General features: G+C 43.9%; 2 protein-coding genes across 8 annotated transcripts in view; one reads left to right on the top strand and one right to left on the bottom strand.

Moving 5' to 3' along the window:
• Fbxl2 (F-box and leucine rich repeat protein 2) overlaps positions 1-11535 on the top strand; it is a 78931-nt gene extending 67396 nt beyond the window's left edge. For 2 of the 3 annotated variants that reach the window (XM_042666432.1, XM_042666433.1), the window contains 5 exons: positions 1878-1938; positions 2354-2398; positions 2834-2890; positions 9149-9361; positions 9959-11535. In XM_042666432.1, the coding sequence (XP_042522366.1) occupies positions 1878-1938; positions 2354-2398; positions 2834-2890; positions 9149-9361; positions 9959-10066 (484 nt within the window). In that variant the 3' untranslated portion in view covers positions 10067-11535. The remainder of the gene's footprint in view (positions 1-1877; positions 1939-2353; positions 2399-2833; positions 2891-9148; positions 9362-9958) is intronic. The other variant, XR_006145237.1, reaches the window with a different exon arrangement.
• An 895-nt stretch (positions 11536-12430) lies between these two features.
• Ubp1 (upstream binding protein 1) overlaps positions 12431-26139 on the bottom strand; it is a 57932-nt gene continuing 44223 nt past the window's right edge. For 3 of the 5 annotated variants that reach the window (XM_042666458.1, XM_042666456.1, XM_042666457.1), the window contains 7 exons: positions 25228-25282; positions 24701-24794; positions 20839-20929; positions 19969-20084; positions 17140-17282; positions 16395-16446; positions 12431-14432 (listed from right to left, as the gene is read on the bottom strand). In XM_042666458.1, the coding sequence (XP_042522392.1) occupies positions 14395-14432; positions 16395-16446; positions 17140-17282; positions 19969-20084; positions 20839-20929; positions 24701-24794; positions 25228-25282 (589 nt within the window). In that variant the 3' untranslated portion in view covers positions 12431-14394. Of the gene's footprint in view, positions 14433-16394; positions 16447-17139; positions 17283-19968; positions 20085-20256; positions 20329-20542; positions 20675-20838; positions 20930-24700; positions 24795-25227; positions 25283-26139 lie in introns of those variants that run through there. The other 2 variants (XR_006145241.1, XR_006145240.1) reach the window with 2 other exon arrangements.

Here is a 26139-nt window from a genome sequence, read left to right as displayed (position 1 = left end):
TGCAGGTGCTGCTGTGAGCGTAGAGGAGAAACAGGTTCAGAGGGAAGTTACACCATTTGTTCTGGGCCTCATGATGAATAAGGGAAAAATTGAACTTCCAGAAGTTGGTTTTAGAACCCTTATACAAGAGACAGAAAAAAAAAACTTGTTTAAAAAATTATACACCAATGAGACAGATGCATTTTCATGCTTCTATCACTTCTTTTTCTTTTGGCAGTACTGGGGTGTGAACTCAAGGCTTTGTGCTTGCTAGCCTATGCCACTGCTTGAGCCATACCTCAGACCCCTTTGCTTTTGGTGGTTTTCCAAGAGAATCCTGCTTTTTGCCAAGGCCGGCCTGGACTGCTGTCCTCCTTCCCATGCCTCTCTTGTTGGGATGACAGGTGTGCACCACCATGCCCGGCTTTTCACTTCCTTACCCTCCCTCCATCCCTCCCTTTATTCCTTTCTCTTCTCGCTTCCCTCTTTCTTCTTGCTCTCCTCTCCTTTCTCCCTTCTCTCTCCTTTCCCCTCTCCAAATTTTGGACTTACAAGTGCTCCAACATTGAGCTATGTTCCTGACCACTCTGGCCAATATTATTGATTGAGATCGGGTCTGGTGAACTTTTTTGCCAGGATTGGCCTCAATCTCAGTCTCCCAAGTAGCTAGGATTACAGGCATGAGCCACCATGCCTGGCATGTCACTTAGCTTTTGAGAATCATGTATTCTGTTCTTGCCCATTTTCTTACTGTTGAGTTAGAGAAGGTCTAGATAATTTTGACATTTCTGCTTAGTAGAATTTTCTGGGTGATTAAAACTTATCAGAAGCCAGGTGCTGGTGGCTCACACCTGTAATCCTAGCTACTTAGAAGGTTGAGATCTGAGGATCGAGGTTCAAAGCCAGTCCAGGCAGGAACATCTGTGAGACTCTATCTTCAATTAACCACCAGAAAACTGGAAGTGGTGCTGTGGCTCAAGTGATAGAGCACTTGTCTTGAGCTGAAGAACTGAGGGACCTCACCCAGGCTCAGAGTTCAGGCCCCACATTGACAACAAAACAAAACAAAAACAAAAAAAAAACTTAATCAGGCTGGGAGTTGCTCAGTGTTTGAAAAGTGTGCATTTTGCACCCATGAGGCCCTCAATTTAATCCCAGAAACCTCTCCCGACCCAAAACCAAAAACACCCCAACTCTCTGGGTGCTCATGGCTCATACTCATAATCCTAGATACTCTGGAGGCTGAGACCTGAAGGATGGCAATTTGAAGTCAGAAAGGTCTGTCAAGTTCCAGCTCCAGTTAACCAGCAAAAACAGATTAGAGTTGTGGTTCAAGAAGTAGAGTGCTAGCCAAGCAAGAAAGCCACACAAGTAGGTACAACGCCTTGAGTCCAAACTCTAGTACTGCCAACAAAATAAAGCTCCAGCTCACTAGCGAACAGGTTAGAGTTCCTTCTGTGAGGGCCAGTTTCATTTAGAAGTGTCATTCATGTATTTATCCCTACTAAGTATAGGCAATTGAGAATGGACTCATTTTTCATTGTCTTAAATAGGAATTCGGGTAACTGGAGCTCTCGACATACTGTGGATCCAGGGCTGGGGGTGGAGCTCAGTGGTAAGGGCTTCCCTAACATGGCGCTACTTAGTAAATAAACAGAAATAGTACCTGCAGAGGATCCCAGGTTTACTGTTGACATTTGGGAGACCTCAGGACATTGGTCACAGTCCCCCTAAGTCTCAGGACCCTATCTGTTCTGTAGGTCAATGTGAGCATCTGCCCCTCTTGGGGCTATTGTTATGAGTTCCAGAGCCGTGTGAACTCATGATTCTGCAGTGTGCAGTGTGTGTGTCTGTGTTAACCACGTGGTACTTTTTTCTCCCTGCATGCCCCTCCCCAGAATTTTGGAGGCCGCCCGATGCTCCCATTTGACTGACGCAGGCTTTACACTTTTAGCTCGGGTAAGGCATAGATTTTTTTAAAAAAGCAAACTGTAAGTCACCTCCCTAACTTAAGGTCACTTGGCATGGTTTTGGGGGGGTACAAAAAAACTGGCTTCAAGAAAGACAAGCACAAAAGCAGAGTAGAACAGTGAGAGTGTTTGGTATTTTTTCCATTTAGCTAGAAGTGTAGGGAGCTCTTGTAGAGACCTGACTGTCATTTGGTCAGGAGGAATCCAGTTGGAGCACAGCCTGCCAGGCATTTTCCTCTGTGGATGGCGCCTCAGCCTCCCTGCAGCTGCTGCGAGGCTCTGCCCGCTGCCCCAGCCTGGAATAGCTTCTATGGCTAGGGAAGGCAGGGAAACTCAGCGCCCTGAGCGACAAGGCGTGCAGGCCCTGAGGGTCCCAAAGACAGCAGTGTCTCACACTCTTTCAGAACTGCCACGAGCTAGAGAAGATGGACCTTGAAGAATGCATCCTGGTGAGTGGACTCCAGCAGCCCAGCCGGAGTGGCCGCCTGCCACCCTGCCTTCATGCCCAGTGTAGTGGGGGTGGGGCCAGGGCAGTGGGGTGTGCAAACACTGGGCTATTCCAATTCCTCACAGAACTTGAGAAAAATGTTTGTATGACCAGAGCTGGTGGGACTCAAGAGGCGAGTCCTGGGGAATCCTCCATCCACTTGCTCTTCGTGTCCTGCCTCTAGGGCCCCTTGGGCCCAGAGGTAAGACCAGAGAATAGTCCTGCGTCCTGAGGAGCGGGAGGTGAGATGGTGGGTGCAGAGAGCACTCCCAGCTGGATGTCTGCGACATTATTTCCTCTTTATGTTCCCTGACCCCCATCTCCTGGTACGGAGGATAAAGCAGGGTTAGGGGTTCAGTTCTGAAAGACGCCACACTGATGTAGTCTTTCTCCCCAGATAACGGACAGCACGCTCATTCAGCTTTCCATTCACTGTCCCAAGCTGCAAGCCTTGGTAAGTCTGAGCTCCTTGGGACACGCCTCATGTCCACCCTGTCTAGCTTATTAAAACTGCCAGCTCTGCTACTTTCAAAACCTTGGTGGGCTGTGGGGGGAGGAGGGTATCCGAATGTTCCTCTTCTCATTGTATGAGATGAGCCTAATAGGGACTGTGCACCGATCCCTTCCGGCAAGTTCATATTCCTCTCGTCAGGCAGTTAGGGAGTTTGCGTGTTAGAATCCAAGACCGAAGACTGGCCCGTGAGCACGTCTTGTGCTCAGGTGTTTGGAGGGCAAGGAGGAATGTACCTGGACAGTTGCTGCAGCACCGCCGGCACTCATGCGCCTTCCACGGGAGCAGCCTACGTGTGGGAAGCAATTCCATGCCAGCCTGCCACAGCCCTGTGACATGGGCACTGTTTGCAGCCTCATGAGTGAAGAAATTCAGGCTCAAAGTAGTTAGCTGCTCAGAGTCCAGATTTTTTTTTTCTGGCCTGTCTTCTAGCTGTATGATTCAGCTCCACAGTAGCTTAAGCCAGCTTTCTCCTCTGTTGTCATTGAAACTTGTTCTCAGAGACTAGGGTTCTGTAATATTAATGCCTCACTTAGTCTTTTTTTTGAATAGTACTGGGATTTGAACTCAGGGCCTTGTTCTTTACTACTTGAACTATGCCTTCCTTTCTTCTTTTTGTTTTCAGGGTCTCATTTTTGTCCAGGATTGACTTTGGGCCATGATTCTTCTGCCTGTGCCTCTAGCATAGCTTGGATTATAGAAGGGTCTGGTCACGCCCGGCTTCTGTTTGTTGAGATGGGAAGTCAGCTGTTTCCCCAGCACTTTTCCTCCTTTCTGGGCCCCCTCTTTTCCATCAGGCTCACTGCGGCTAGGCTCTGCATAGATCTGAGACCATTTCAGTTTTGGGTCAGAATGCATACTTCATCCAGGGTCGCTGAGTAAATTGTTTCCCTCTATGTATTGCACAGAATTGTGTAGTTCTAATGATATTTTTGTCCCAGTTGGTTTGGATCTGGTTTCGGGATTGGTTGAACTGAAACTCACCTTTAGTCTCTCAGAGATGGAGGTTTTGGAGTCCTGTGCTTTACTTCCAGCTCTAACCTCCTACCACTTCTCTGCCATGGCCTTTCTCTATTCTATCCAGAGGCAGTCTGGGCTCAGCACCTCCACAAGATCTCCTCACAGCAGGCTTCTCAACTACTTCCTTCCTTCCTTCTTCCTCATGAGCTAGGGCCCACCTTCTTCTGTCAGAGTGTGCAGACAGACCCTGGGGACTGAAAATCCTTCCCCTTTTGTCCCCTATTTTTATATAAACTACTTTGAGAAACAGGACTTAAGAGTAAAAGAGGTTATAATAGAAACTATAAATCCCCTAGGTGTGGTAGTACACACCTGTGATCCTAGCACCTGGGTGGAGAGGCAGGATAGAGAGTTTCAGTCATTGTCTTAAAGCAGTAAGCTGAGTGCTGGTGGCACATGCCTGTTATCCTTGCTACCAGAAGTCAGAAATCAGGAAGATTTCCAGATATAAACATAAGGCCCATCTATAGTGCATTCACCTGTCATCCTGTCTGTGTGGGAAATGTAAATAAGTGGAACCTAGTCCAGGTTGGCTTGGGCCTACAGGCAGGACTCTTTATTTGAAAAGCAAGGTAAAAAGGGTAGTGGCATGGCTGATAGAGTGCCTGCCTAGCAAATGCAGGGCCTGCATTCTACTCCTGCCACCACCAAAAAGCAAAACAAGCAAAAAAAATGTAGAAATCTAAGATACAAACTCTAAAGAAAACCCACAAAGAGGTAGACGCCAATGGCTCATGCCTGTGATCCTATCTACTCAGGAGGCTGAGATCTGAGGACTGTTTGAAGCCAGACTGGGCAGAAAAGTCCCTGTGAGACTCCTCTCCAATTAACCACTCAAAAACCGAAAGTGGAGCTGTAGCTCCAGGTGGTAGAACCTTGAGACAAAACTGCTCAGGAACCAACCCTCAGGCTCTGAGTTCAAGCCCCATGACCAATCCCCTCCCCCCAAAAAAAATCCCCACAAAGAACAATTAGCAGAAAAGTGAGATGACATTCCAGAGGAAGTCTTCGCTTTGTGATTCTCAGAGAGAAATGCTGTGAACTGCATTGCCTCTGTCTAGCTAACTCCCAGTACTCAGTGAGGTCAGCGTGTGACAGGCACTTGCTCAGGCACTTGAGAATAAGAAGGTAATTGACCAGGGGAGGCCCCTTCGTTTGGCTCAAACTCCCAGCATCCTTGTTGAAGACACCTGCGTGGAACATCCCCTGCCCTGATGCAGGAAGTGTGGGTTTTGTTGAGAATGTGTTTGCAGTGCCGTGGGTCTCACAGTGCCCACCTGCAGCCAGCTCATTTTCACGAATAGAGGGTGGCAGCCAGCGTGGCCTTTGGCCTCTGAGTGTGCCTTAGAACTCATCCTTTTCTCTGCAAACCTCGTGCTCAGCAGGTGATCCCAAAGGAACAGTGCAGAGAGAGCTGAGGGTGACAGGCCCGATGGCAGGGCCCAGGGCAGACTCCAGCCGTCTGGGGAGAAGAAGAGGCAGTGCTATTGGTGGAAACTGGCTTGAATGTTAAAATATGCCTTCATCTTTTACTAAAGATCTGCAAGCAGGAAGAAGTGAAGGGAAAAGGATGACCGCCAGCCTGAAGCTAGGTGACTATTGAAGCCCAGGTCTAAAGGCTTCCATTTCCCCAGGTTCTGCTTTTCCTAAGCAGGCCATTGTGTGCACACTGACCCAGGAATCTCTGGGATTCCCACACAAATGCGAAATCCACAGGACTGTTGCTTGTTTCGGAAGTGAAATACATATTTGCAACAAGGAGAGTCCCAGATTTAGAAGAATGCCAAAGAGCGGAACTGGAAGATGTGGAGTCATGGGATTTGAGATTTTTAGCTTGTAGAATATGTAATGACAGGTTCTGTTAACTATAGAGGGGCTGATTTCCTTTTTGATAACACAGCTACTAAAATCATTTGCTGTGCAACTCACTGCTCCAAGAAGCTACCCAAGCAGTATTTTAGTTTTTATAATAAAAGAGAGCCAGGTGCTAGTGGCTCACATCTATAGTCTAGCTACTCAGTGGGCTGAGATCTGAGGACTGCAGTTCAAAAGCAGCTCAGGATGGCAAAGGCCAGGAGACTTATTTCCAATTGACCACCAAAAGGCCAAGAGTGGAGCTGTGACTCAAGTGGTAGAGTACTAACTTTGAGCAGAAAGATGCTCAGGAGCTGGGCACTGATGGCTCATGCCTGTAATCCTAGCTACTCAGGAGGCTGAGATTAGAGGATTTCTGGTCAAAGGCAACCCAGGCAGGAAAGTCCATGAGACTTTAATTAATCACCAAAAAGCTGGAAGTAGGGGCTGGGAAGTTGGCTCAGTGGTAGAGTGCTTGCCTTGCATGCCAGCTTTTTTCTTATGTGGTGCTGAGGAATGGAATCCAGGGCCTCAGGCATGCAAGGCAAGCGCTCTACCACTGAGCCACCTTCCCAGCCCCAATCCTGACACTCTTAAGTTACTAAAAAGACAAGAGCACAGGACCCATAGTTCAAGCCCCAATACTGGGAAAAAAAACTCTCTGCCCCACACAGGGAGCCCATATGCACTCTACCAGCCACGCCAGCCCAGCTGCAGCAGTGGAAGAGGCCCATGGCTGTTTCCTTGTTGGACTGGATGCATAATCTGCCACTGAGTCGTTCTGGTGTTTGCTCCTTATATACACTGGCCTGTGTCGCTCTCAATCTTGAACCCTTTGATACTAGATCTACCTTTTTATGCTCTTTGGATGGCTTTTTTTTTTTTTTGGTTGTTGGGCTTGAATGCAGACCCAGTGGGCTCTGTCCTTGAGCTAGAGCTCTACCACTTGAACTGCAACACAGTTTCCCGTTTTTGAGTGGTTAAGTGGCGATGAGAGTCTCACAAGGACTTTTCTGCCTGGGCTAGCTTTGAACTATGATCCTCAGATCTCAGCCTCCTGAGTAGTTAGGATTACAAATGTGAGCCACAGGCGCCCGGCTGGCATATTTTTTTCAAGTTGTGTTTTTATATCGTGTCGTGTATGTTTTGCTCTACTTAACGGTGCTTGAACCAGGGTCTTGTGCATCCTCGGCAAGTGCTCTGTTACCCAGTAAGCTGCGTTGCACTCCTAGCTTTGGGCTTTTTAAAAAACCTTTTGGTCTTCTGAGTATGCTGGGATTACAGTCGTGCATACCATGCTGGGCTAGTAACCTTTTCAATTATATCTTGGCAATTTCATGTTGAATGTAACATTGATAGTGGGATTAGTGTTCATCACCTTACAGTTTTTCTCTGTTCTTCCTTCCTGGTCTTTTAGATTAGCTGAACTTTTTTTTTTTTGTTTTTTAAATATTCTATTGACTTTTTTAGTCTCATCCCTGTCCACTGATTTTAGTGGTTACACACTGATCCTTGGATCATGGCAGTCCTCTCCTGTTCTTCAAGGCTGCTTTCCTCAGTGGGACTGCAGTTCCCTGGGCATAAGAGTTCATAAGATCCCATCTCAGCAAAAACGTTAGGCGTGGTAGTATACACCTGTCAACTACTTGCCAGGCCTAAGCAGGAAGACTGTGGTCTAGGCTGTCCTGAGCAACAAAAATGTAGCATCTTCCCTGAAAAGCTAAAAAGTGTTCAGGGTGTGGTACAAGTGGTAAAGTTTCCGCCTAGCAAGCATGAGGCCCTGAGAACCTCTGCCCAACTCAACAAATTACCAAATATCAAAACTACTGATTGATAGCCTTTATAAACGTACAAGCGAATGAAAGGCTGCATTGGAACTAGGCATGGTGTTGAATGCCTGTGGTTCAGTCAGCCTGCACTGTGTGAAGACTGTTTCCGTACACACAGATCTCAGCTGTGCTGGTGGGTATGCACTGATGCTCTACTGGAAAATAAATGTAACTGTGGGATCTGAATCCACTCATGTGACCACACTACTGGGGTTTGAATCCAAGGCCTCACTGCTGTTAAGCCAGGTTAATCCTTGAGCCACAACCCCAGCCTTGGTCTTACTTCTTTGGGGAGAGGAGGTGCTGGGTCTCAGGCTGTCATTCTGCTGCCTGACTCCAAAATAGCACGAGCCACCACTCCTAGGTTGTAGAGATGGAATCTGATTTTGTCTAGGCTGGCCTTGAACCTTGATCTTCCCAGTCTTTTTCCAACTTTGCTCCTAATCCTTCAGACATCAGATCTGGGGAGCTATGTGTGCACGTGTCTTTCTCAGGTCAAATCATGTATTTGTCTTGGCTTCAGTCTAATTAGCATGATTTCAATTTTTGGCTTCATCAGTGCAGAAAAGTATAATTTTACCACCACCCATATGCACACATGACATGCCCATGCGTGGGACTCTTGAAAAAATGATGGATAAGGCCGGGCGCTGGTGGCTCACGCCTGTAATCCTAGCTACTCAGGAGGCTGAGATCTGAGGATCACGGTTCAAAGCCAGCCCGGGCAGGAGAGACCGTGAGACTCCTATCTCCAATAAACCACCAGAAAACCGGAAGTGGCACTGTGGCTCAAGTGGTAGAGCGCTCGCCTTGAGCTGAAGAGCTGAGGGACAGCACCCAGGCCCAGAGTTCAAGTCCCACGACCGACAAAAAAAAAAAAAAAAAAAAAAAAAAGATTGATAAGAACCTTACTGCGCACCATTTTTAAAAAAATGAATGGCGACACTAGCGTCACTGCTGTCACTGTCCTGGCCTCTATTCCAGTGGAGAATTAGGCAACAACTGCTCTCAAGGCGTAGACTGAATTTCCTGATAATTGCTCATCTTTATGGTCAGAAAGCTGAGGAAAGCCCCTGCCTAGTCTCAGCAAGCCCATGACCAGAGGACACCAGGCCTTTGCAGGAGCCTCCCTGCCTGATTGAGTAGTGTCTTAGTCCATATCATAGGCTGGATACTTAGAACAAATTGCTTGCTTATTATTGGAAACTAACAGGTCCTGAGGTTTATGGGCTAGAAATCTGGTGAGGATTTGCTTTAGTTGTGCCATCCCATGGCAGAAGGGCAAAGTGGGTCGATAGCCTTGAGCTCTCTGTAGTCTGCAGAATCCACTTAGGCAGATGTACCTTCCATTAGGGCTTCCCTTTCCTCCACTGTTGCACTAAGGCCTAAACTTCCAGCATATGCTTTTAGGAGACAGTTACCTTGGGACACTTCATGATCAGCTGCCATACACGTACCAGGTGAACATCTGTGAACATCTGCCTTCTCCTCATCCCAGAGCTTGTCTCACTGTGAGCTCATCACGGATGATGGGATCCTGCACCTGAGCAATAGCACCTGTGGCCACGAGCGACTGCGGGTGCTGGAGCTGGACAACTGCCTCCTCATCACAGACGCAGCCCTGGAGCATCTTGAGAGCTGCCGAGGGCTGGAACGCCTTGAGCTATACGACTGCCAGCAGGTCACTCGAGCAGGCATCAAACGGATGCGGGTAGGTGCAGGAGAAAGGCCCACCTAGCACAATTTCTGCCCCTATGACCCAACATCATTTCTCCATTCTATTCTAAGCCAATGGGTATGCTGACTGGTCCTGTTTACAGTTATGTCCTCTTAAACGTTTTCACAGTTCCAAAGTTGAACTTTGGAAAGTTCAACTGGATCTGAGATAGAGGTTCCATGTAGTCTAGCATCCTTTTAAAACTTGCCATCGTGTATTTCCATTGAGAACAGAATTGTATTCTTTCCCCGTAGAAACCACTCACATCATCATCTTGATTTTGTAAGTTGGGGCAAAGTTTTCATTTACACCCAGCGACACTATCCAAGGTTCTTCAGTTCAGCTCACAAACAGGGCTGGTTACTGTAACTCAGCAGAAATATACTTTCCATTTACCTTTAGAAGGTTCTGGATCTTCCTTTTTGCATGGGAATATGGGGTGACAGGAACAGTTCTAGTTGATGGCAGATACCTTAAGCGGTAATTGTATTTGAACTATGCCTAGTATTAAGGTAGGATAGATTCTAAATGGACCTGATTTTCTAGGATCACTGTCACAATCCTAGGGTAAATTTCCCTTTTTTCTTCCAGGCTCAGCTCCCTCATGTCAAAGTCCATGCCTACTTTGCTCCCGTCACCCCCCCACCAGCTGTAGCAGGAGGTGGACAGCGACTCTGCAGATGCTGTATCATCCTGTGAGAGCAGCGGCTGCCTGGGCCCAAGGAGTGATGAAGGGTCTTCCTCCAGAAGACTAGAGACTTCCAAACTCTTCTACCATCACCCAAACCTGTTGATTCTCCATTGGGAAAGCACTTACAGGTAAAGAACTTTGGTGTGGATTGCAGGAATGCTGGCGATAGCTTTCACCTGTACTTTGCTGTAATGCAATCAAAGCCAAGCCTTGTGTCAGCACATGGCAAGAGTGGTCTAGTGTAGCCAAGACCACACAGGAAACCAGGATCCCTTCAGAGGTGGGTACCTAGCCTTGGTGTAATCCCTTACACAGATTGTCAGTGTTAGCACAAATTGAACAGCAAAACCACCTGGTGATTTTCTACCTGATCCTTAAGCCAGTGGCCTACTTTCATTTTGATTAGCAGGACTTTTCCACTTTGTAGATTAAAGAGCAACTTTATCAAAGTGACTACTGCAAATTCATGATGCCTGATAGTTTTATATGTAGAAACCTATGTGGAAGGCATGTTAACAGATTTATGTAAAACACCAAAGAAATGACTAAACTGGGTGAGGCAAGGTCTTCACCTTTCTGTTTGTATCAACTGTTACATCCACCTCCAGGGACCAAAAACTGAACAAAAGCAGTTAGGTTTGTGTTACATAATTGGGAAGATAAAACACTCATATGCTATATAGCATATAATGCATTTTTGTTTTTTGTTAAGGGGGGGGAAGCCAATTATGCCCACACTTCTCAAAAAATTTAGGAGATCTTAAATATGGGATAAAAGCTTAAATTACAATCAATTAAAAAATGATGGATGGATGCATGTAGAATGGATGTGATTTTAGATATCAGGCTACACAAGAATAATTAAAAAACTTTATATACTTAAAACTCAGACAAGTAGTGTTGGTGTCTTTTAGACTCAAAATGAATAAACCATTGAAATGCCTAACAGAATTACATCAAAAGGTGTTACTGTAATCTTTCTTCCATTCAGAAAGCTAAGCAAAATGATTTCCAAATTCAGACCTAGTTACCTTATTTTGATGAATTCTTGCTCTGTGTTGTCCACATTTGTGACCTTTATTAAGATTAGAACTCACCACCACCTTCATTGTTTAGGTATTAATGGTAGCTGACCCTTCCTAGCAACCAGTCCCCAACCTGAAGGGCTGAGAACTTGTGAGAAGTACAACAGGAAAAATGAGAGGTCTTCTATGACTGAGCAATTAAGAAGTGTGTTTAAAGACACACTGCCACAGCTACATTGTAGGTGGAAAAGGCAGACCCATACATGCCTGCCACGCTGACTCAGCAGGATCACCAGAGTATTAAAAAGCTGATGACTTTTATTGCCTTTTGATATGTTCCAGTATTCCCTGATTTAAGTTGTATGAATGCCATAGCAGTTATTTAAATACATACCCTGCAGGATGTATGACTGATGCTGGAAGCCACATAAATAAATGAGCATATTACAAGGCTTGTTTGAGTGATTTAGTTTCTATTTAAAAGTGAAATGAGGGCTGGGAATGTGGCTTAGTTGTAGAGTGCTTGCCTAGCATGCATGAGGCCCTGGGTTTGATTCTTCAGCACCACATAAACAGGAAAATCCAGAAGTGGTGCTGTGGCTCAAGTGGTAAAGCACTAGCCTTGAGCAAAAGAATCTCAGGAACAGGGGGCTGGGAAGGTGGCTCAGTGGTAGAGTGCTTGCCTTGCATGCCTGAGGCCCTGGGTTCCATTCCTCAGCACCACATAAGCAAAAAGAAAAAAAGCCGGAAGTGGCGCTGTGGCTCAAGTGGTAGAGCGCTAGTCTTGAGCTGAAGAGCTGAGGGACAACACGTAGGCCCAGAGTTCAGGCCCCACGACTGGACACCCCCCCTGCTCCCCCCCCCCCAAAAAGAATCTCAGGAACAGTGCCCAGGCCCTGAGTTCAAGCCCTAGGACTGGCCAAAAAACAAAACATCTAAAATAAACCTGAAATAACCAGTGCCTTATACATTTGTCTTCTGAGCTAGGAGACAACTGCTCACAGAACTAGACTGGATGCTGTGTAGACCACAACTCATTCACAGACAAGAGAACTTCTCATAAGACCATCAAGCTGCTGGGAACGGGGGATATACATATAGTATAGCTCTAGTGATAAGAGCACTTGCCTAGCAATTACAAAAACCCCAGGACAAAAAAAAAAATATCCAAGTAAGCATGGATCAGTACTGGGATAACAGTCCTTTATCAGCTTTGAGAAAATGAGCTGCAAACGAGAACAAAGACCCATGGTAGGCTGACCTCCCACAGCAGGTGAACTGGGTGATGTGAGAGCTGTGACTTCAAGTGACACAGTAAAGATGTCCAATGAGACACATTTGGAAAACAATGGTAAAACATTTATTATATGGAAAGTGTACATCCTACTATTAAAAACAAAGTAGCAAATTTGCTGGTGCCACAATTTAACCTGTTTCACTGCTGCTCAGTGTAATTTCAAGTTTGAGCTTCTAAATATTTTTACCCCACTTCTAAAACCTGATAAGGAATTCAAAATAGCACACAGCATTAAATGACATTTATTGTTCCATAAATGAGACCTGAAAAGGAATGCTAAATAGACAAGCAAAACTCGTTAAAACAGGAGAAAAGTTCACTTCTTTCCAAGTGACTAGTACAGAAAATGTGGCCAGTCATATGAAAGCAAAGGGCAAAGGACAAAGGATGAAAATGTTCAGATAGTGCTGCTTTCTAGCAAATAACCCCTTTTCTGAATAAAAACAAATGTCAAAAGTTTGCACTCATTGAAGTAGTTTTGTCTTCTGGGACATTTAAGATTTCAAACTTACAATAATTCCTATTTCCACTGGAACAAGGATAAGACTCAAATAGCACATTCAAAGTCAAAAAACTGAATACATGGATAGAGATGCTATCGCTAAAACAGAAGTTGTTTTAAAAACAAATATTCAGTCTGATACACTACAAGCCAAGAAATGTTTGGTGATGAATTCTGCAAAGGTTCTGGGTAAAGGGAGGATTGGATTCCCTTCGGAAATGGTATGTTATTAGCACACAATATTTCGTTTGATGAGAGGCACACTTTTTATTTAAAAATTAAAACAGCCATGATGTATGTTTTTAAAAGCCCCTAAACAATTACCAGAATGTCCATGATTGCACTGAAGCTCAGTATTGAGATGTAAGGAACATGTACGTACATTTTAGTGTTTTATATGTCATCTAGTGTTTCCATGAGTAATTTCATCTCATTCATAACACCACATCAGAAGCTACCAACAATAACTGCTCCCTCTAGTTAATCACCTATTTCTAATGTTTTGGTAGGGCTTTGAAACAGATTTTAGTAAGAGCTGGGTGTTGAGTTGTGCACCTGTAATCCCAGCTACTACTAAGGAGGCTCAGACAGGATGATCGCTTAAGCCCAAGAATTTGAGGCCAACCTGGGCAACACAGTGAGCCCCTGTCTGCAAAAACTGTTTTAAGAAAAAGGGATGAGGGTGAAGGAAGGTGGAGAAAAGGAGGAAAATGGGAGAAGAAAAAAAAAAATCACATAAATTTAAAGGAAAAGGTGGAGTCAAAACATGAAAAGCAGGAACTAAAATGCTAAAAATGGAAGAAGCAGAAGCAAAAAAATTCAATAAATCTGTGACAAAGCAAAAACACCAAAGTCTTTGTACCTATTAGGATTTACACTGATCCTCTCACCAAGGTACTCCTGATAATGCAGTTTGCTTCAAGCCCATCTTCCTGGCTTGGATCTGCCTTAGTCTGTCAGGATTCCATAGACGATCACACACCACACACCCTCACGACTGCTTCAGAGAGTGTGCGGGGCCTCTTACCTGACCACCACCTGCCATGTCCGCACAGCGCACCTCTTGCATCTGAGTCCACTCTGGTTCCAAAACACTCCCCATCTCCTCCCCAGGGCAGCACAAGGGTCAAGCAATAAAAGCCAAACTGGCACAAAAAGGTAAAAATGCCCACAGTAAGTTTTTTACATTCATTTCCAAACTGCATACAGTGTAAAAAGCCAGCAAAGGCTGCTTCTGGAACTGTGTTTACTGGCCTGCACCCCAGCCTCCAGAGCTGGACGCACGCTGGACACACGCTGCCCGGCGTGCTTACTTGCATGAGGCTGCTTGGCTATGGCAGTGACGGTGAGGAGATCTGCCTCTCATACAGCTCGTTAGGAAGGTCATAGCTTGTGTTTTCAATATGAAACATCACTTATGGTAAAATCCAATCCCAAGACTTCTTGGATTCAATCTTCACACACTTATAAGCGTGACTTTATTTGGTACTGAATATAGTTCAGTCTAAGATGTCACTTCAAAATTATGTGGATACCATCATTATTTTCAGCTGCAGAAAAGAAAAAGTATTTTTAGCTGAGGAAATTAGGAGTATAAAATCTAAAACTCTGAAATGTACAGTCTCTGATTCTAATTCAGAGGTTGCCTTTACTTATTTTAGAGGAAAAGAGCTGACTGCTTGGCTGAAGCTCCTCTTCCCTTAGCCAGTTTCATGTGCACGTTTCCTCATTAGATATGCCGCTCTGACACTGGCTGGCTCCTGGGGGTGCCTTGCTCCCACACGGCTTACTTGGTCTGCAGCAGAGTGGGCAAGGAGGCAGGACCTGGCAGCAGAACAGGTCAAGGCACTGTGCCAGGCAGAGGTGGAAGCCAGCCATGCACATATCAGACAACACGGGCATCTATCTATCCTGGAAAAAACAAACTCCTCAGAGGTAGCCTTGAAATATTTTAAAAGTATTATCATACCCCTTTAGCTAGAAGGCCTTAGTACGTGGTGAGAAAACAGTAAAGGCATTTGTGAAGACAGAAAAGAAAGTTTCCACGTGGATAAAGGGAAATCCTGTGGTGATTGACATCAGAAATGTATACTAGTTGCACAAACACCACCACATGATCAACCACATGATCACATGAATTCTGCAAAGGGAAACATGTTTTGAGAACAAGAGACTGAGCAGAAAGGTGCTAAGCCAACGATGTCTCCAAAGTAGCAGGCGAACTAGTTTAAACACAGTCCTACAGGCAACTCTAAGAGTTCAGGCTATAGAAGTCACCACTTCAAAACTACTGTAATGTGACTATAGGTATGTAGCACAAGAGGAACAAAGCAGAAGTTAATTTCAACACTCTGGGGACAGTGTTTTCAAAAGACTGACTACTAGGAAAGGGTGACAAATGGAATCTTCCTCTTCTAGGGGAAGCATCAGTGCTAAAACCTGTCTACCTTTTTACCTTTCAAAAATCCCCTCTGTCTAACCTTTTCATTTTGGAACCTACCTGAGCCTGGTTTAGGCCCACTTTGCACATGACCTCAAGTGAACCCACTGAGTTCCACAGCTTGACTCACTGTTGATGACTGAAGGCTTCCAGTTTTACATCTCAAGGCCAGACCTCTTCTATGTCCCAGAGTGGAACAATTAATTACCTACTTGACATATTTAAAATGGAACTCCACTGCTTTCCTCCAACCTCACTTACCTCTGAAGAGACCACCACCTGCCCAGTAGCTTAACAAAACCAGCAATCAAAATACCTCCTCCCTCAAATGTGGGGCACAGTGGGTCCTGCCCATAAACCTGTAAGATCTATTACCTCTGGCCTGTACAGACTCTCTGCCCAATCCTGCCACCTTCTATCTACACAGCATTGTAGATGTATGTGAGAGCATAAGAAAAATCAAATCTTATTACTCCTTTGTTTAAACTTCAGATTTCCCAATGCATCAGTCTTCCATCATCACCAGCTGACTTGCTAGACCCTGGCTTCCTACCTTGACTCTATCTTGCTCTTCTCACCAGCTCATTGTATGGCCTCTTTCAGGCCATCACAGCAGCCAAATGCACCCCTGCACACATAGCCCCGCCCTGCCTGGAACACTGTGCCTGTGCTCCATGCCTCATTCTTTAAGTCACTTCCTTGGAAATGCCCTAACAGCTCTAGGTTCTCCATCCCACATCCCTCCTTTAAACCACTTTCTTTTTCATGACACTTAAAATGCTGATAATTTTTGTGTATCTGTGGCCAGTTTGGGTGTGTGTTCATCAGCAGAGAAACAAAGTTACAACTCTAAAAGCATGACATCTGACAGAAAATAAAATGCTGGCTGAATGAACAGATTTTTTTTTTTCCATTTGTTAGAACCATTCAAAATAATCTGTTCATCTATTTCTTAAACTCCTTAAAATTAGCAAAGACAATATTTTGAAGAGTAACAAGCACACAGAGGGCTGCTGGGGCACACATAGTCTTTAACAAATACAGTCGTTCAAGACAGACACATGCCAAGTACCTTTTACTGTGGAGAATAAAAAACAACTCTCATCTTGGAAGTTTTGAACCATCTAGAAGAAAGCAGACATGTAAGTATAATTAAGATCCAACAGTCCTTTACAATAAGTGATTAGAAATGACTTGAAAAAGTAAGGAAAACCTACATTCTTCTCCCATAAGTACAGGATTCAGTTATCAAAATAATTCAAGAAGACAGTGTGAAGTTTACATCTACCATATGGGCTGGTCCTTGTGCTAGAGGAGCATGCCCTGACCAATGCCTGAGTGGTCAAGTCAGTCACCAGGTAGCCCCCTGGGGAGCATTCCCTGCCAGGGTCTATGAATAATGGCTAACCCAAACTAAAAAATGTCATCACTTGCTTGTCAATGAAAACCCAGAGACAAAGGGCAGAACTGTACTTCTAACCTTATAGGTCATTTTCTACACTGGTCAGCAAATAGACAAAAGGAGAATATATCTAATGCCTCAATTTATTAAAAGGGACAAAACCTGTCATTGGTTTTAGATTCTTCAGTGAGTGCTTGAATCCAAGGGGCTTTCTCTGACTAGTACACATATGATCACTGGATGCCTGAAACTCTTGGTTATTCATCCTCACAAATTTTGATCCCCAACCCTTTGAAAATGTTCATGTGAGTATTTGCAAAGCAGACCCCACAGAATTATTCTACTGTCTCACAGTATACTTATAAAACTAACAATGTGATAGAAAAGAGTGAATGAGCCTGGCTGTTCAGTTTACCTGATCACTAACAAGGATGTGAATGCCAGTGGGACCCTGTCTGTACACCTGGGTGATTTTGTTGAAAGGAATATTAAACACCGATGCAAGCTTCCGAGCAACTTCTGAGGCAACCATTTCTTCCAAGTAGATTGCATGATAAACTGAAATTAAAGCAGGAGAAAACACCATTTTACTAATAATCTATGATCTGTTTGTACTTGATTGAATATACCTTTTCTAAGTACTAAAGAGATAAAATTTATAAACAAGAACAAGTTAACATTTCTCCTTCCCCTTATTAAAAGGCTACAACTACCCATAGGAAAGGTAATAGAATACAATATAAAACACATTAACAGTAATCCATCTCATCTACAAAGTGATTTAAGGTTTTGTTTCTGTGCAATGTAATGACCAATTGTAAAAGAATGGGAAGGGTTGAGGCTCAGGGGTGGGGTGCTCACTCAGTACGTACAAGGGATGAGGTCACACCCACAGTACCACAGACAACAGAATGAATGGGACTGGCTGCAAACTAGCATGGGGACCTCTGTGGAGAAATGACATTCAAACTGGATGGTGGCAATGGCAACGGCTGCAAAACTAGGTACATGTACAAAAGTATAACTGAATGTAGATACTTTTTTTTAATGGGAGGATTTATGCTATGCAACTTCTTTTTTTTTTTTTTTTTGGGTCCAGTAGTGGGGCCTGAACTCTGGGCCTGGGCGCTGTCCCTCAGCTCTTCAGCTCAAGGCTAGCGCTCTACAACTTGAGCCACAGTGCCACTTACGGCTTTTTTCTTTTTGCTTATGTGGTGCTAAGAAATCGAACCCAGGGCCTCATGCATGCAAGACAAGCGCTCTACCACTGAGCCACCTTCCCAGCCCCGCTATGCAACTTCTTAAAAGTTATTTGCTTCAGTAATCCTACTACTGGGAATGTATCCTGAGTAATAAAAGCTCTATCTGCTCCTAACCTCACCAATACAGTAATACAGATAATGTAGACATATGAAAAGCTAAGGACATAGTTGTGTATGGTGGCTATTACCTGTTTATCTAGCCACTCAGGAGGTAGAGATCAAAAGGATAACAGTGCCTGGGCAAAAAATTACTCCATCTCAGCAAAGAAACTGGGCACCAAGGAGGCTGTAAGGAGGATCGGGTCCAAGGTGTCTCATTCAAAGAACACACAAAATCCTGACCAGGCACTAGTGGCTCATGCCTGTAATCAATCCTAGCTACTCAGATGGCTGAGACCTGAGGATTTTTATTTGAAGCCAGCCTTGGCAGAAAAAGTCCATGAGACTCTTATCTCTAATTAACCACACAACACGGGAGCATAAGCCTTGAGCAAAAGAGCTGAAGGACAGCACTTAGGCCCAGAGTTCAAGCCCCATGACCAGCACAAAAAACAAACCCAAAATGCTGTCCAAAAAATGGCTAAGGCAAGGGGGTTGGAGATTTGACTCAAGTAGTAGAGTCTCCACCTAGCAAGCAGAAGGTCCTGAGTTCAAACCCTAGTAATACACCCTAGTAAAAACAAAGTGAATGCTACCACCACACAAAAAAAATGGTAAAGATAGAGAAAATGATCCCTCCTTATAAAATGTTCCAGCCATAGTATACCCGCTGTCTTCCATTTGGGGGATATATAACTTAACATGCAACATCTGCATGGCATACGTAATGTAATGAGTCTCAATCATGTAGGCCCTGGCTCAACTATTGACTCAAGCCAACCATAAATCAGGAATATCACTGCTGAGAACTTTGCTTCTCCAAACGAAGTGTGTGATTATAGGAGTGTCTACTAATAAACATAGCCATATTTATCATTTATGTAACATCTCTGGCTATTTTAACACTACAATGACAGTTATTTTAAGAGGCGTTATGGTCTAAAGAGTTTGATATTTACTGTATTATATGTCCTCAAACAGAAAAGGTTTGCCAACCTGATCAAAGGTTAAGGTCTAAAATATTTCCACATACTCTTCCACCAACATTCGTGTGGGGGACATACATTCCAAAATAATCTTTATCTTGCTGTATGTAAAGAATGTATGTATTTAAGATTGTAGGGAAATACATGCACAGCTCCTTTCTCAAGTTGAATGACTTGGATGGAAAAGCTCAAAATTACAACTACTTGCAACTTCTCAGTAAAACTGAAGCCACAGATCATTTACTTTTGGTGGTACTCACACCCTCACACGTACTAAGAGGTGCTCGGCCACAATCCATGCCCCAGGCCTACGGTATTTTTCAGGAGCTTTGCCTACTTATTACCAGGGCAAATGAATGCCTCTTTGGAATCAGTAATATGTTTCTCTGGAAAGTCCTGAGTGTGCTGCATTCACTCGACTTCAGAACGTTAGACAAGAGAATATAGTGCCAGCTACCTACCATACAATGAGGGTAGGATTTTAAGAGTCCCTCATATCAAGTGTTAATTTTTTTTTGAGGAGCTGAGGACCAAACTCAGGGCTTTGCATATGCTAAGTAAACACGCATCATAAAACCACATCCTCAGCCTGTGTCTAGTTAGCTAGGTAGGGACTCTTGTGTTCTTGTTGAGCTGCCAGTATTATATTCAGTTTCAATAAACTTGAGATTTAATGGGGAAGAAGGCATCAGAATCCTCTACCATTTAAGCCTCTCTTTCACTTGGTGGTGGTGGGGGGGGGGGGGGGGGGTGTAATAATGTGGCTGAAATGACTGAAAAAGGCAGTTAGCTTCCTTTGGCCCAGGAGCCGCTACTTCTTTCTGCTGTTAAGACCGGATCTTGTCCTTCTGTTGCTGACAATCTTAGTGACAGGAATATGGCAGTCTCAGTACCCACCGAAGGGTGTCCCACCGCCACTCTCGCCATTGCCCGCAGCACGCAGCTGCCCGGGCAGCGCCGGGCTGCTTGGCTGCTCCCGGCAGACATAGATGGTTAAACGAGGCCTAACTGACCTGCAATCAGAAGATGCCATTGATGAGCCGGGGAGAGAACATGGCCTCAGCAAATTCACAACGAGAACTACAGGAATCTAAGCGCTAGTTCCTTAGAACTTTTTTTTTTTTAAACACAATGTTATTTCATTATACAAGAGAATTTACAAATAAAAATATAAAAACCACACACCTCACACCAACTATCACAGGTGCTCTAATAGGATGATCCAGACTTTAAACCATCGAGATGGTCTGTCACATGCTGGTGAATTTAAGTTTCAAGATAAAGTAAGCAATTTAAAATCAGTAGGATTCAATTTTAATGGAATTCTCACACAAGTCTAGAAATAGCAATGATATTAAAAGCCAGCACAGTTTACAGTTCTATCATTTAAATTCACAATTAGAAGTTTACATTTTAATAGCTGTTTAATAATAATAATGACCTTGAAAACCATAGATTCTGTATAGCTCACCTAAATTAGAAGTTTTGTTTTCTTGGCAACAAACCCAGTCGTCTTCAAGAAATCAGTACTGCCCATGTGCATTGCTACCAGTCTTAGTCTACCTCTGCCCTCATCAGTGCCTGCATCATATCTGGGCCTGCCCTGAAGGTGTACACAAAACAGTCTTCTCGTGAGCATGAGGCTGCCGATGCTTGACGGCGCACACAGGCACACGCCAACCTACTGTGGAAACACATTCTGCCCAAATCCCCCGCGCAAAGAAAGGCACGTTCTTATTTCACACAGAACAGTCCACAGTATTTTACCTTGACTTCAGTGAATTATAGAGCCGAATTCCATCGGCTGCACCACAAATTTGAACTAAATCCTCTTTTGACAGCTTTAATAAGTCGGCACCTGGAGAACAACAAAGAGACTAGTCACAAATGGCTAGAAAAAGAACAGACGTAGCTGGTGGCTGCACACACCTCTGTCTTCACATAGTTAAGTGTTCTACATGACACTGGGAGGTATTACACACACACACACACACACACACACACACACACACACACACACACACACACACACACACACACACACACACACACACACACACACACACACACACACACACACACACACACACACCTGCCTCTCAGAGCACCAAAAAAAAAAAAAAAAAAAATATGTCCTGTAGCAAAGACATGAGAGAGAGACCAAAATAGGATACTTTTTTTTGTCAGTCACGGGGCTTGAACTCTGGGCCTGGGCACTATCCCTCAGCTCTTCAGCTCAAGGTGAGCACTCTACCACTTGAGCCACAGTACTACTTCTGATTTTCTGGTGGTTGATTAGAGATAAGAGTCTCATAGCTGGGCGTTGGTGGCTCACACCTGTAATCCTAGCTACTCAGGAGGCTGAGATCTGAGGGTCACAATTCAAAGCTATCCCAGGCAGGAAAGTCCATGAGACTCTTATCTCCAATAAACTACTAGAAAACTGGAAGTGGCACTGTGGCTCAAGCTGTAGAATGCTCACCTTGAGCTGAAGAGCTGAGGGATAGCACCCAAGCCCAGAGTTCAAGCCCCACAACCAACAAAAAAAAAAAAAGTCTCATGGACTTTTCCTGCCCGGGGCTGGCTTTGAACTACAATCTCAGATATCAGTCTCCTACTGTAGCTAGGATTACAAGTATGAGCCACCGGTGCCCAGCTCCAAAGTAGCATACTCTTAGGAGAGGAACATCAAGGCATGATGCCTCTGGAGCACATAAAAGAGTATTAAAATGAACTCCAGAAAATGAAACCATATTGTTTTCTTTGTTGCTGTTTTTGTTTTTTGTCTTGTTTATCTGTCTTTGGAGGATAAAGTGGAAAACCGAAATGGAAGGACAAGGGCGAACAAATGCAGCAGTGATATTTACTAGACATGATGTTGAAAATGAACTATACAACTTGGGGGCGGGTGGGGAACAGGAGGGAAAAACTGCAAGAGAGCAAGGGAAGGAGTGACATTCTCCAAAAACAAATGTACTCTTTACCTGACTTATGTAACTGTGGACCACCCCCCACCCCCACCCCTACATCCCTTTAAAATAACACCAAAAGAAAGGGAAAAAAAAAAGCTAAATCCAGAAGCCCATCATCAATGAGCAAGAATTAGAGAGGTATTTCCAATGTAGGACTACCGCGCGACTGCCTTGCCTCTCTGCTGGGCTGTGGTTGTGGCTACGTATCCTTAATCCCAGGCAGATAAGTCTTCATGGCACCCTGACTTGACCCTTTATTTTACAAAGGAAGAAATGGAAGTCAATCATTTGGGTAACTTGCCCAAAGTTACTCTATGAGCTGGTAGCAGAGTAACTAAGACTATGTGGGTCCAGTCTTTTGTTTTTGCCTTTTTTTTTTTTCTGTTGTGGGGCTTGAAATCTGGGCGTGGGCGCTGTCCCTCAGCTCTTCAGCTCAAGGCTAGCTAGCACTCTACCACTTGAGCCACAGAGCTACTTCAGTTTTTTTCTGCTTATGTGGTGCAGAGGAATTGAAACCAGGGCTTCTTGCACACAAGGCAAGCACTCTGCCATTGACCACCTTCCCAGCCCTGTTTTTGCCCTCTTATCAGCCAAGGCACAATTGTTAGAGACACTTAAAATTGTGAATGAAGGCATGATTTCCATATAGAAGATAACAGGGTTTAGTTTCAAAAGTTTCCGTGGGAATCTACTAAATAAAGATCAGAGAAGTGTTACTCATGATGTAAGCACTGGTGGAATTTTTTTTAATGGAGTCAGAGAAGCAGAGAAAGAGGGTCTTTCATTTCTACTGGGACCAGTGATGAAGGGCCCACAGCAGTGACAAGAGGAATGTGTGTATACACACTCACACACATCGGAACCATTACAGAGAACTAAAAACACCTGTAAACTGCAGCCCTTCCTGATACTTGACTTTTTTTCAAGCGGCCTCACTGCCCTACTATCGACGCTACAGCTGAGAGAATGTACCAATGGGGTACCATGGCTAGCTTCCCACTAGCCCTTCAGAACAAGTCCCCAAGTTACTGAAAAGGTGGGTGGGGGGGTTAAGCAATGTGATTACTGTTCACAGTAACAAGAACTCAGAATTTCTAGACACAAACATGTATCTGCCTAACATCCCAGCACTCACCAGGGGGCCTCCCGACCCCTCTTGTCAGAGCGTTTTCTACTTCCTGCCCTGAGAGTTTAAGATGTCCCTCTCTCCCACTCTGAATTTTATAATTTCTAGTTTTTCACACATAAAAGGCTTCACTTAATTATATCAGAATGTGGATCCTAGCTAGTAAATTATTTCCATCTGGCACTTTAAATTTTAAAGAGTCAAAGAGCTACATGAAAATGACTACTCATTGCACAAACAATATAATAAATGACATAGCAGGAAACCATGATGTTTGTGAAATCAAGTGTTCCTTCAGGCTGGGTGTGTGAGCACATGGTCTGTCCTCTTAAAGGGAAAACTCTTTCAGCAGTCTTATGAGCTCAAGGAAGACTTAACTGCCAATCTACTGTGTCCCAACCAATATTTCTCACGGGCAATACAGAAGCAGTACATGTTGGTGTGTTTTGTGAAAAAAGGATGAGAGATAAACATGTTTATAAGACCTGCTTCTGCAAACCTGGCACATCAACCTCTGTTCCCCGAACAGAATTCCCATCTCATCAGCTGGGCAGCACTCTAATCCCTGTTAACATCCTACCCAAGCACTCTCCAAGCTCCCTGTGCAAGACCTGACAACAGTATATAAAATCTACACCATCAACTACTACTCTAAAAGGAAAAGGACCAAGCTACAGACACACACGGGAACTTGAGTAGATCTTAACATCTTTAAAAGCTAAGTAATAAAAGCCAGTGTCCAAAATTCATATTCTCAATGATTTCTGGTTTCACTTATATAATATTCATGAAACAGTAAAATTATGGAGTGTGTTTAGTGGTATGGGAGGATGGGCATAAAGGGAACAGCAGGAGGGAGGACCTTGCGATGAAGCCCTAAGTCTGTATCTTAACTGCAGTGATGACCATCTAGAACACGACAAAATTACAGTGCCAATGGTGACTTCTGGGATTTGAATTTGTAATACATTATTTAAGAAAACTGAAGGCATTCTGGACCATCTCCATACTATTTTTACAACTTACTGGGAAACAAAATGAAGTTGAAATGAAAAATTACTACATAGAACTAAATATACATACAAATGAGGAAAATACAAGAATGTCAATGGAACTGATGTTTCCAGAATTTGGTGAAATTTAAGTTACACAAGACATCATACAAGTATACTAGAAGAAGGATGTAGTATTTTGTTTCAGCTTCATATGTATACATGATATTTTAAGGTTAAGAAGTATAGATGAGAAGCCGGGTACAGGTGGTCCTGTAATCCTCGCTACTCAGGAGGCTGAGATCTGAAGATTGCGGTTCAGAGCCAGCCTGGGCAGGAAAGTCCGTGAGACTCTTATCTATAATTAACCACCAGAAAACCGGAAGTGGTGCTGTGGCTCAAGTGGTAGAGCATTAGCCTTGAGCTGAAGAGCTCAGGGACAGCGCTCAGGCCCAGAGTTCAAGCCTTACAACCAACAACAACAACAAAAGAAGTATACATGTGCAACACTCTTGTGTGGGCATACACATGGGCATTACCTGAAAAATTAGAAAACAGTCTTGTGTAGGAAGAGAATCTATTTTTCACTAGCCATTGCTGTGCTTCCTGGGTTGTAGCTGAAGGCTGAATTTGCTATTAAAAAGAAATGAACATAGATAAAAGGTTTCAAATGTAAAAGAATAACCCAAATGAAGCAAAATACCCAAGAGTCAGCTGCTGGTGGCTCATGCCTGCAATTCTAGCTACTTAGAAGGCTGAGATCTGAGCATCACTGTTCAAAGCCCAACTAGGCAGACAAATGAGAGAGACTCATATGTCTAGCCAGAAATGAAGGTATGGCTCAAGTAGTAGAGCACTAACCAGCTTTGAATGAAAAACCTAAGAGAAGAAAGTGAGGCCCTGAATTCAAGCCTGAGTACTCACATACACACCCTTTCCCCGACCCAAGAAGAATATGAATCTACTTACTCAGTGACCCATATAATTAACGATTCAAGCCCTGGCCAGAAACGTTAAAGCGCAGGCCCCTAAAAGCATCTGATGGCTTTAGGGAAAAGACACTTACTTCACTAGATGCCTGTGAAGCTCCATCTCCCTGGTGATTTGGGGAAGAAGAATTGCTGCAAAAAAAAAAAAAAAGAAGGATTTTTATAATTAAAAAAAAATTAAAACACGAAAGGGTAGTAATCTAGATGGCTTCAAAATAAGGCAAACAGCTACATAAGCTTGCAACCAAAATGAAACATACAGATTAGAAGTCAATGTAATGATGATAAGGGTAAGGTAAGGATACATGGAAGATCAAATCTGCCTTTATCTGTTCTAGTGAAAAAAAAAAAGGCTCCCTAAATTCTTCACTAGGGTGCCACGTAGGGTACTTTAGTTAGGAAAAAAACCCATAAGAAATTAAGTAAAAAAGATAGCTAAAAATAACTGAACAATCTGAAGAAAATGAGCTACACAAGTATCATCATTATAATAAAAACATAAAACAGTATTTCCTTTAAATTAATACATCTATCCATGAACAAGTTGAACAGGCTCTCACCTATTCTCACTAGCTACTTGGGAGGCTAAGAACAGGAGGATATTGTTCAGTTTCATCTGGACAGAAAAGTTAATGAGACTCTTTTTCAACTCATAGCTGGGTACAATAATGTATCCTTGTCATCCTAAATTACATGAGAGGCTAAGCTTGAAGGTTCCAGGCAGCTTGGGCAGAAAAGTCTGTGATACTCCATCTCAGTGGAAGAAGTTGAGTATGATGGCATGTATCTCTCATGCCAGCTACCAATTGGGAAGGCTAAAATAGGAGGATTAAAACTGAGGCCCTGGGTTCAATTCCTCAACACCACATAGGCAGAAAAAGCCAGAAGTGGTGCTGTGGCTCAAGTGGTAGAGCTCTAGCCTTGAGCTGAAGAGCTGAGGACAGTACCCAGGCCCAGAATTCAGGCCCCACCACCGACAAAACAAAACA

Source organism: Dipodomys spectabilis, unplaced genomic scaffold (genome assembly GCF_019054845.1).
Source record: "Dipodomys spectabilis isolate Male_0828 unplaced genomic scaffold, ASM1905484v1 ptg000365l, whole genome shotgun sequence".
NCBI lineage: Eukaryota > Metazoa > Chordata > Mammalia > Rodentia > Heteromyidae > Dipodomys > Dipodomys spectabilis.
This window is presented reverse-complemented; position numbering and strand designations above follow the sequence as displayed.